The 12,203-nt window shown below is 42.5% G+C and overlaps 1 protein-coding gene across 1 annotated transcript in view; it reads right to left on the bottom strand.

Annotated features, from left to right (window-relative positions):
* Nucleotides 1–12,203, bottom strand: part of LOC131962809 (nck-associated protein 5-like) — a 142,762-nt gene that overhangs the window by 77,896 nt on the left and 52,663 nt on the right. The window contains exon 3 of the mRNA XM_059327891.1: nucleotides 7,270–7,333. Coding sequence (XP_059183874.1) covers nucleotides 7,270–7,333 — 64 coding nt within the window. The remainder of the gene's footprint in view (nucleotides 1–7,269; nucleotides 7,334–12,203) is intronic.

The raw sequence follows: 12,203 nt of genomic DNA, 5'->3' as shown, positions 1-12,203 counted from the left end.
TTACACAGAAACCCCCTCAGTTGGAGCTCTTTGCCTAATCAAAGGGCCGGGAGCGGATCTCTGGCTCGCTGCTAAAGCAAACATCAGGGACACAATACACCGCGCAGGTTCTTCATTCATAAATAAAACATGCCACTTGGCTGTTTGTGTGTGTGTGTGTGTGTGTGTGTGTGTGTGCTCGTCAGCAATTCAAATGAAAGTGTAACATGAGGAGGATTTGGCCACATGGCACACATGTGAAACACCAGGTCAGATACCCCAAAGACAAACCAGGCGCCATCATTAAGACACTGAGCATTTGCATGTTGAAGAGATTAAAAAAAAAAAGGGTTTAAAGGTATACTATGCAGGATTTTACTGAAACAAAAACAATGTATAGACAACAAGAAAACCTCTTGACCCACTAGAAGTGTGTGGTGTTGTCTGTGTTGAGTGTTGGGAGGGTTATTTTTAAAACATATTCCCCATTCCTGACAGTGTCCTGGCTTGTTCTGTGCTAGGAGCACTGTGAGCATACGAATTGTTGCACGTTTAAAAAACCTCTTTAGTTGAAATGTGTGCCTCGTATGAATTTTAGAGCAAAACAAACGGGCACGCAGATGGCACAGACCTCCACCAAGGCCAAATGTCATATAACACAATGAAAACGAAAGTGAAAAATAAATTGCTTATCGGCCTTTCTGTGATTCAGATGCCCTCCAAAATTTAATGGGTTCAGCCGCAACCAATGCGACACCCTTCTGCCAAGTTTCATAAAAATTCAGCCTTTAGTTTTTCTGTAATCCTCTTGACAAACAGACAAATTGAACCCAATGTAACCTTCTAGACGAAGGAAATAAAGTAATCCCTTCAAGTAATCTATTTTAAGACAGTTACTGTAATTGTTTATCATATTTTGTATGTTAATTGTGTATGTTAATTCTCTACACCCTGTCTTTTAATCTGTAAGTACCCTGCCTTCTGCCTGTACTTTCTCTTTTCTTTCATTTTACTGGTTTCAGGACGTTTCTGGGTGTTATGCTTTGGGCACAAAGTTACAAAACATAGTATACAACACATTTATTATTAGGCGAAACATCAAGAGATAAAGCTGGTTCCAAAACGAGAGTAAATCTGGGGTTTGCTTTGATTTTTGATGAGCCGAGAGGAGGGGCCAAGTTTGAATGTCTTCAAACAGTAAGGTACAATTCCTGCATAGTATGCCTTTAAATTAAATGTCGTTCAAAGTATTTTCAGGCTATAACATTAATTACAGTCTCCACTAGGTCTACTGTATCATATATTGTCTTGTTATAAAAATAAAACAGTGCTTTATTCAGTAAAAATCAGTGTCTGGTGTCCCCCAGGGCTCCATCAATTCAATTATCATGGAGAGCCACTACATTAGAGTGTACCACTTCTCCCTGAGACAGCCGCAGGCACTATAGCAAATAATACACACACCCCAGGAATATGCTAAATCATATGAGTGGCCCATTTATCATTGCCAAGGGAGCTCCCCCACCCAACCCACGCACTCCCGAGTCATTCAGTCACACACAAATACACTGTGGAGAGTGGGTGAAAGAGACGGTGTGGAGATGCGATTTGGGCCTGGCTGTCAGCGCTTGTCACCCGGTGAATGTGCCGAGCGCTGGGGGGACCCCATCTCGGCCCTCGCCGCTGTCCGTGGCTGATAAGGCCAATCTGCAGAGACAGCACCTGAGTCCCCTTCTGGTCCCCAAACCTCCACGCTGTCACGCACCCTCCAAACAGCTGTCAGAAACACTCTATGAAGGTCCCTCAGCGTCAGATCTCCGTCAGGACCCAAGTCTTTTAAAGCCGGGAGCCCCTCGAAACCCTTCTTTATCTGCTGAAAGCACACTACAAAAGATCCTGAAGGTGCTTTTTATTGTAGTTTAAACATTAATAAATCATTGTCAAATAAGCACTGATATGATCTAATTACCGCAAACTAATTAAACCATGGTTACACCAAGTCCAAATTCATACAGTATACCAGGGGAACTGTGCTCAAAATTAACACTGCCAATCAATTGCTGTCCCTGTGGCTTCTCTGCTTGTCCAACTTGGAAAGCTTTGGCTCAGTTTACAAAGGGAGAGCATCTGTTGTCTTGAGTTGAATATTGTACAAGCGTTTCAATGTAAACCTGACCCACTTGAGTAGAAGATGCAAGTGTAGAGGAAGCCAGTTTTTATCCTTACACAACGTTAATTAAAGATGCAGGGAGTAGGATTAAGTGGCATGTAGTGTGTTAAGTTGAAGATTGCAACCAATGGAATACCCCTTCGCTAACCCAACCATGTTGACCTTCACGTCCAATAAAAACATTTTTTAAAATCCTCTCTAGAGCCAGTGTTTGGTTGGTTGGTTGGTTGGTGGAATTGTGGTGGTGTAAACAGGCACCAACATCCGGAGTTAAAAAATTAAGCCAACTGGGATGTGTCAAAAACTGCAGTTCCTTAAATGGCCACTTGAGGGTTACTCAAGTCAATCCCCATAGAATGCCATGTTAAAATGTGCAGCTTTACATCATAAAAACATATTTGCAGTCTGGTACAAAACATGGTTTTGATCTGTATCGCTATTTCCTCGTTTCTGACAACGTAACAGGAGATAGATTTCTAAATAACTCACCTGTTAAAGTGAGTTAGGTAGCTGCCATCACAAGAGGCATATCTCAATGACGCAACCTACATTCTACCCGCCAGTGATCACGTACTCACCCTTGGAGTCACTCAATTCTTTAGAAATCTATGGTTGATCACATGCCCACATTCTGAATATTCTAGATACCAAAAGTCAAGAGTTATCTCAAGCTAACAGAAACACAACAATTCTTCTTTAGGTGATTATGCACTAATAAAAGCATAGTTATGAAATATATTTTCCATGTCTGCCCAAAATCACACTGAACCTTTATTGACTTGTTAAGAAGGGCGCTCAGTCTTTGAATAAGTCCATTTTCTTTGATGTAGTGTTAAAAACTATGTCACATGAATCTTGCAGTCTGCAGCACATGAGAAATCTGTTTTTAGCTGATTCCTATCTTGGCTCCAGGGCCTGTTTTACCCTACTGTGCCACCCGCTCCCACTTGATATTCACAAAATGCAGCAGCTCCATTCTTATCTACTGCATGAAATGCTCTGGAGGAAACAGATTTTTAAATAAGCCAGTAACAGTTCTTTATCATTCATATGTATTTTTTATTCAGCCATGAACAAATCTAACTGTAATCAACTCAAAAGTCCCGGGGAATAACTGTGTGGATGTCATATCTGTTTAAGCTCAGATATCAGAGAGCGTCCACAAAGAAAATAAAGTCTCTCAACGCAAGAAAGTTTATTTTCACATGTTGTTTAGACAGCCGTTTCCAGTGGTCATAATCTTACCTAACAGTTTTAAATGCCTTTTAAATGCAGAGCCCAGCCCCCTCACCATGCAGGCGCTGCTGCCTTTACGAGCCTGCATGTGCACTTCTGTTTTACTCCCTGACAGGAAACCCGGCATCCTGCTCCTGACGGACTTAGATTGCACTTCAGAGTGGCATCAAACGAGAGCTGGAGACAGGGAGCAGCCCTGCCCTGCACCACGCCTCTGGGTGGGGGTGTGAAGAATTCCAGAGAAAACCTACAGCAGCGACGAGGCTGTGAATGAGCGGTTTCACTCGAGACAGACAGGGCAGGCTTGTTGGAAAGAAACCGTGACCTGTGCTCTTTCAAACACTTAACGGGAAATCAACTGTTTTTCTTGTACGAGTTTTAAAGATCGCGCTCGCCAAAAGCACCATGTCCGAACCCTGATAGAAAGTTTGAGAAACAAACGGTGGTCTAGGAAAGACAGATCTGGTGGTCTTCGGACTGTATCACTCCAAACCAATAACAACTTGTGTGGCCGTGATTGCGGTGAAACACTCTGCAGATGCTGCGATTCGTACCCTGAGCCCCAAACACTGATTGCCCAGCGAGTAATTCAAAAAGGTTTCATGCAATTCCACAAATGATCCATAACAAAAGAGTGTTGTACTTTTGCACTGCCAGTAGCTGCCGTGTTTCACAACAGGAGAGCCAATTAAAAGCACACGCTGCTCAGTAAACTGTGCTGTTAATGCCGTTTCATTTACACTGACTGCTGTATAACTGCGCAAGCGAGACCTGAGGCTTACAATTGTAGCAGTGTGTACAAGCGCCTTGCACAATCATAAAGATGCCTTTCACATTCTTTTCCCAACACAAAGCGCTAGTAATGGTGCAGCATAACACGTCCCCGCGGAAACTACTCAGCAGAAGCAATGCAATGACTGCGATGGGTGGCACCGGCCGCTTTCTGTGTCTCTGATCGTGTTACACAGAAGACACTAATGGATGTAGAGAGGAAAAGACCAAGGCAGGGAACAGAGGCTGTTAAAGAGAGGCATCAGATACAGAGGAGGGGTAGAGCCACTTCAAAAGTCCGTGGCTGTTTTAATCTGTCTCCCTGGGTTAGTCCCTTGGCAGGAGAAGATGGGGGTTGGGGGAAGCGAGTGGGCATAGGAGTGGGCGCCGGGGTGTGGGGGTCTGCGGGGCACAGGCTGTGGCTGGTGAGCAGTTCCCACTGCACACCGCCAGCACTTTGACAATTATCTCCTTGATGCAGCAGTCTCTTTTTCATTTCTATTGAAGAACCGTGCCTGAGCTCCGAAGCCTCCCAGGAATGCCAGAGAGAGAGAGTGCAAGGGGACTCCAACGGGGATAATCCCAATTTCAAATGGAGCTTAGTGATATCCCCCCTCCTCCCTTTCTTCCTCCATATACCCCCACCTCACCCTCCTCCTGTCTGGCACAGATAACTCATCCCTCTCTCTCTTCGGCCCCGTGCATGCGCAGAAAGTAATAATTAGCATGTCATCCACTCGCGTGAGTGTGAGAGCGGGGCCTTGATGGAGTCTCACAGCGTGGCGAATGGTGCATTTTTCTTGTGCTACGTTGAGGTCAGTAAGGTAAGTGTTACAGGTGGAGGTGCCGACAGTGAGCTGTGAATTATATTATGTACACAATGTAATCATTGGAGATCATTTGGTAACCATGAATGCTACAAGTTGACACTTAAAATGGGGAAAAATTGTTTAGTTTTCGGTCTTCGTGTCATTTGTCGACTTCTCTATTTGACAGCTCCTATCCCATTTCTAGCTGTCAGTCATTATTGATGACATATGGGCCCTAGCTACAGGCTACACCTTTGTCTTTGCAGCCTGATTGGGAACACCAGAGAAGACAAATAAACCCATGAAGCACAGTAAATCTGCTGTCAGTCACCGGAATAAACCGTTTGTTTTTTCATTTTTCTCTGCCATGTGGTGCTGATAAATAACGGTCACCAAAGCAGTCTAGTGGATGACTTGTCTGTCAGGACATTAAACTTTACGCTTAGGTCTCTTAGTCCACTTATAATGAGTCTGTGTGTTGTTTGGGTCTCACCCAGGGGACAGCACACCTGACTCAAATCGTTCAATCACCTGGACTGTCTTCACTCAATTGATTTGTTGTATCAGGTGTGCTCTTGGTTGGTTGGAAAAAAGACCTACAGACACAATAGCCCTTTCATGGATCCATTTGACAACACTGGTTGAGAAAATAGATCAAGGCTGTGGGACTTGAGCCCACTCTCAGTCTAGAGTCCAGTCTGGAGTCCAGCCTCAAGTCTTTGATGGTAGAAGATCAATCAGTCTTGTTTATAGATAGCTTATTTCTATTCATCTTTGTTGATCAGAACATTAGACATTGGAAGAACAGTATTCTCCATGATGGTCACAATCAAGACTCAATTTGCTCTGGACTCAGTCTTGATTTCTACTCAGCTGGAACTGTTCTTAACATAGCTTGGACTGTATTAAGTTGGTTTTTGACTACGGCCCTGGTGTATGTGGACTGCTATTTTGAAAATGTTTACTGAGGTAATATATCAAGAGAGAAGTAGCGTCCTTTTTTCATAGACTTCTATACAATCACTTACTACTTGCCAAATAAACCAAACTACATGTGTAAAAGTGACCATAACTAATGAGTTCAGACATGTTTACTCCCACAATCCAACATACAGTGAGTGGATATGAATCTGGCTGTCCACATGACTCTAATGGTCACACGGTGATACGTAGGATTCATTGGAGGATACACGCATTCCATTCATCTGCAGTATGTGGAAATTAATACTGAATCTTCTTGTTTCCCATACACATGCATAACAGAGTCACACAGAGGCCATGGAGGCAGTAAGGTGAGTGATGGGGGTGGTTTTTCTCCATCGTTTACATTCACGAACTGGTGCAAAACGAATGTAAATTTTCCAAAAGACGAACCACTCACATGGTGGATTCGCTTCGCTCTGTGTCTAAGATAGATTCAGGCCTCCATGCCAGCAAGAATCTACTGTGCTGAAGTACCCGTGAGCAATCCACTGAACCCCTGCCCGGCTCCAGGGGCGCTGTTCTGTATCTGACCCCGTGATTTGACCTCCTCCTCAACCGGGAGAGGCGAGAAGGGAAAAAAAGCAAGCATTCCTCCTTCAGGGATCAATAAGAGAAACACACAGAATAGTGCAAAAACCTCACAGTGTATCAGCCCTTGTGTGCTGTTGCTTTAGGCCTGCTGCCATGAAGAGAATCAGAGGCGTCACTGGGGTGCAGTCTAACAGCTGGGCCTGTGGTTAGAGCCTCTGCTCGGAGGCTGCAATCAGCTGAGCTCCACCGCGTCACGTGGTTCACTTTCTTAACTCCCTTAGACACACATGGTGTACAGTATGCAGAGACAAAGGGAAATATGTACACATATATCTGCAGGTCTGCACCTCCTGAATTCTTTCTGCTGCTTGCACAAGTGCTCTTAAAAAAGTTAGTGAAAACACAATATCAGCAATTTCCAGTAAAGCTTAATAGAATGCAGTGTTGACAGGTTAAGCCCCAGCAGATTTATAATATTACACAACCTGACCATGCGTCTAAGTACCTGTTGTTCCTGCAGAAAGGCTGGAATCCATCCAACATACTGGTAGTATTGTTAACTATTGTATCAAAAAAATACATGCTTATGCCCATGTTTCTGCAGAATTATCTTCTTCAAGAACAACTGATGAAGTGTTGAGACACTGAAGGTTGACTTTGGCCGATGTGGCGGCTTGGCACAGCTTGACAGTGTGTGTGTGGGTGTGTGTATGTGTGTGAAGTGAGCATACTGCGGCTTTTTTGGCTTCGTGCAGATTATAGGGGACGAGAAGTTCCACTGTACTTTACCATTGTTCCTTCGCTCTTGCTCCGTGCGACTTCCCTCTGCAGGCGAGCCACGGCCAGCTTTTCCCTAAAGGGGAGGAAGGAAGAGATGAAGTAAGATTGAGTCAATGTGTGATCATTGTTTAGTTTGTGACAAAGGCAGTCAGGTCAGAGCACGGAGACTGAGGCCGGTATTTTTGCATTTCAGTCGCATGTATGCACATAATGCTTTTGCACCATATCTTGAAAAATCTTTGTCTGTCTTCAACGTAATAGGAGGAGAAACCACACAGGCCTGCCAGCAAATCAGCACATACACACAAACACACACATACACACACACACACACACACAGTGGGGAGACGGGGTCGTCCGCTAACCACGCAAAACAGAGAGCTTGCAGTTCTGTCCGGACAAAAATAGCTCAGAGGAAACAAAAAGCAGGGCATCCTCGCGCCAGACCTTACACACAGTCACACATAACAGACTCTCCCACTTTCACTCTCCCTCACACACACAAATACACACACGTGAACCAAGCTAAACAAAGAAATTGACTGTGCACGTCCCAATCCGTTTCCCACGTGAGGGCATTCCAGGCTTTAATGGGATAAATCTTGGCACACTAGCACGGATAATAAAGAACCCTGTTTTATGGCCCCTCCTGAGGCATCACAACAACTGAAACACAACTGAAACACTGCTGGAGGACAACCCAGCCTGCATCTGACGGTTTTTTGGAAAGCTTGTCATTGTGGAAGTGTCTGAAAGTAAAACAAACATGTTGTGGAGGAAAGCACCTCCTCTGGCATTCTAACATGTGTTTGAATCTTCCCAATCTGCCGCTTCAAGACCAAACGTCATTAATTCTAATGTCAAATACTGCATTAGCATTCATGAAGATGTAAATTCCGTGCTCTAAATGTCAACACAGTGTATTGACACAAGGGGCACATTATGTCCGCTAATTATCACCCATACATACGTAGCACTAGGTATGCTAATCAAGTCACTAATTAAGCTAATTAATGCATTAATTAGCAAATATTTAAGATAAATTGAAGCATACTTTTTTTTCCAAAAGGTTTTTTATATTTAACTCCAGCGCCGCTCAAAAAACAAGAATATGAGGTACAAATATGACAAAAAAGTGCAGAAAAAGCAGGTTAAAAGCACATAAAAACTATTAAAACTGTTAAAGCATTAGGCTAATTAATGCATTAATTAGCAAATATTTGCTAATTAGGATAGGATAGGATGAAACATTTTTTTTTTTTCAAAAGGATTTTATATTAGACTACGGCGTCGCTCAAAAAACAGGAATATGAAGTACAAATATGACAAAAAAGTGCAAGAACAAGCAGTATAAAAGCACATAAAAACTATTGAAGCAAATATAACAAAAAAGCGCAAAAAAGCAGGGTAAAAGCACATAAAAACTTTTAAAACTATTAAAGCAGTAAGCTACATAATGCATTAATTAGCAAATATTATAATAGATAGATAATATGAAACATACTATTTTTCCACAAGGATTTTTATATTCGACTCCGGCGTCGCTCAAAAACAGGAATATGAGGTAGAAGTATGACAAAAAACTGCAAAAAAAGCTGAAGAAAAGCACATAAAAACTACTAAGCGTACCGCTGAATAAAATCTATTGTATGTGACAAGAAAGCTGGGGTGTAAGTTTGAAATTTTCATCAAAGTATTGTTCCAGACTTTCTGTGCTCACAAGAATACATCACACAAAGCCACCTAATATGGGACCAGGGGAGCTAATAAAGGAGTGTATACAGCAGACAGCCACAAGTAATAACAATCACCTGCACATTTTTCACATTTCAGACACCCAAAGCCCTCGCCAACCTCCCCCAACTCCCGAAATAACTCATGACTAACGTCTTCTCGTTGCCTTTGACAAGACATCATTGTTTCTGAGCGGCTTACCTGTCGGGAAAAACCCCTGGTGATTAAGAGGCAGCTGGGGATGTATGGCTGACGGATGAATCCACCGTCTGGACTGAAACGCATGTGTGAGCTATGAGTTAACGCCGCTGGTGGAAGCCATACCCGCTGCCACTCTAATGGGACGGGACTGAATTAGGCAAAGCTGAGCCTTGCACGCCAATTGTGAAAGAACTGGTGACAAATCCAGGAGGAAGTCAAGCCAGGCTGTGAGACAAGGGGTGTGTGTTTGGGTGTGTACTCTTACATGTGTCTGTGGTAATGCGTTTGGGAAGTTTGTGTGGTTGTGCGTTCATAAACGTGGGTGTGGGAACACGTATCCGCAAAGTGAAGGTGTTGATCTGCGTTGGACCACTCATAAATTCATGAGACTGTAGTGTGTGTGACGACATGTTCCACACCTGAGGCAGTTACACAATGTGTCTCTTCTTATTACACCATGCTGGATGTTTCAAACCATTACACTACCTAGAGAAAAAATGTGAAAGAAGGGGGGAAAAAAGGTCTCTGGAAGTTCTCACTGCAGATATTGTTTTGTTAAACAGGACCGGCCTGGCATTCCTCCAGTCTGTGTTATGGCTGTGCGTCAACCCTGTAAGGGGTTAAGTTTCAGGCCACTTATGCACAGGCATGTTCCAGGAGCAACGGAGCATGAGCCAACTGCGCCCGGAGAAAATCATCGCCAAATATAGAGCAATTTGACATTCTGTGTTAAACATAATTATAGTAACTGGCACAAGCAGTAGTCAAAACAGTATTCTTGAGCAAAATGCTCACCGGAGACATTTGCATCCAATTGGTGCTGACGTGGAATTATGGGATATACGAAGTGCATTCAAACACACGTGAAAGTCATCTGTAATCTGCTATATTTTGTATATGTTTCGAGTGACATATTCAGCTCCGAGTTGGTTATTTGCATCTCGATGTTTTACCACTCACTCACTTTATAAACGTATCCCAGCTGTGTCAACTGTCCAATCAAACGGTCAACCCGGAGGCTGTTTATCTCAAGCAATCTGTTGTAGAAGGCTGTTGTTGGATATGCAAAGACCCGTGTTATGATCGAAATGTGAAATCATCGTTATTAATGTGTCAACAGAAGGGTCAGAAAAAACGGATAGTAGGTTGGAAACCAATGCCAATGTGGAAAGGCCTAAAACATGCATTATTTCTAATGGCCAGCAGGGGGCGACTCCACTGGTTGCAAAAAGAGGTCCAAAAGTATTCAAGTCACTAAGAATTATGACCCTGCTTCTCACTTAATTTAATACCTCAGTAAATATTTTCCTGATGAGTTTATGGTCACTAGTTTAAAGTCTTCTGCAACACAGCATGATAATTATGGCCCAATTAAAGGGGGAAAATAGGTGATAAATCAGGGTATGTAATAGGGAGGAGCTACCTTGTCAATCAGGATAGAGGTGTAGCAATGCATATCCATGTCACTCTGTACTTTGAAATGTATAGTTTAGCATTGTTGATTGCCTCATCTTAAAGCATAATTAAATTTTATAACAGTTCAAGTCCTATATTTGTAGTAATAGGCATTTTTTCCCCCATGGTAAAGTAATTAACACAGAATTACTATGACAAAGTTTTATGGGCGAGAAACATGAGCAGTTAGAAAGCTTTTTCCACATAACGTAAACTTTATATGAAGATAAAATCAAAATTTAACAGACCCGTAATGTTTGTAATAATGCCACGTTGCAAAGGAAATCTGGAAGCTCTAACAATGTTTCTATTTATACTCTGCACACACTGCATACTGTTTGTATTTCACACTTGACAGTGACTAACTGTGAATTATTTCGAACCACAGTCCCTGCCTTTATTCTGTACATCCGAGCATGTGATGAAAGGACAAGCTGACAGTTGACTGTGTATACATTCCTCCTCCTCCTCTGCTGTTTTTCTTCCTCTTTTAGCCCCAACATAAAGCTTGCCTGAGTGAACTCCGGCAGCCAATCATGAGCAGTGTCGACGTGGACCTCCAGCAGTTCCCAGTGACCTGGAATCACCTGACAGCACTGGAGGCCCTACCCCCGCCGAGCCTCAGTGGAGCTCGCCAAACCAGCTGACAACCCTGACCTCGAACGCAACACCCTCCTTCTCTTCCACACGCACATACATTATCTTCTAAAATATTAGATTTAATGCAGCATGAGGCAAAAGGACCTCAGGCATATTTATATATTGACATCAGACAAGTTTAAGTTTACGTGAGGTGAACTGAAGCCATTTCATCCTTTTGTCAAATTCACCAGACTCCATTGACAAAAACATTAATTTTACCTTGCAGAACACAGGAGTTGGTGGTTTGATTGATTGATTGGTTTGTGTGTTTCATTGTGTGACTTTGCCGTTTTATGGTATAGTTTGGATTTACAAAAGTCACACAATAACACAAACAAGCTCAAAAATCAAGGCATGGGTTGAGAGCAACTCTCCCGTTCTGAGAGGTAAATTACTGTTTTTGTCAATGGAGTCTGGTGGCTTTGAAGAGAGCATATAACAGCTTTACTTCCCTCCAAGTTAACTTAAACAGGACTGTCTAACAGCTAGGTAAAGTGGTAAAAATATTCAAAATATAGAGTACACTTAAACTGATATTGATTTTTTAGCTGTCCCCACCCACAAGAGTACATCGCTCAGCTTCTGTGTCAGTACCCCTGCCTGCTTCTCCAATCTGTTTACTGGAGTCTAATATACTTAATATGGATTAGGGCTGGGCGATATATCAATATATTTTTAAATGTGATATGGAATTAGACCATATCACGTATATCGATATAGTTCTTTTTTCTTTCTTTCTTTATATATAAATGCTGCCCTTACTAGGGTTTGTCATATTTAGTTCTTTTGTAATGTTCGTTATTCTTTTCTCATATAAATATATTTATTTCAGATAAAGATTGGCCTATTTTATTTCATAGGCATGAGATATTTTTACATTTAAATGTGCACTTTATGGAGCTTTGATTTTG

The sequence above is a fragment of the Centropristis striata genome, chromosome 24 (genome assembly GCF_030273125.1).
Source record: "Centropristis striata isolate RG_2023a ecotype Rhode Island chromosome 24, C.striata_1.0, whole genome shotgun sequence".
Lineage (NCBI taxonomy): Eukaryota > Metazoa > Chordata > Actinopteri > Perciformes > Serranidae > Centropristis > Centropristis striata.
This window is presented reverse-complemented; position numbering and strand designations above follow the sequence as displayed.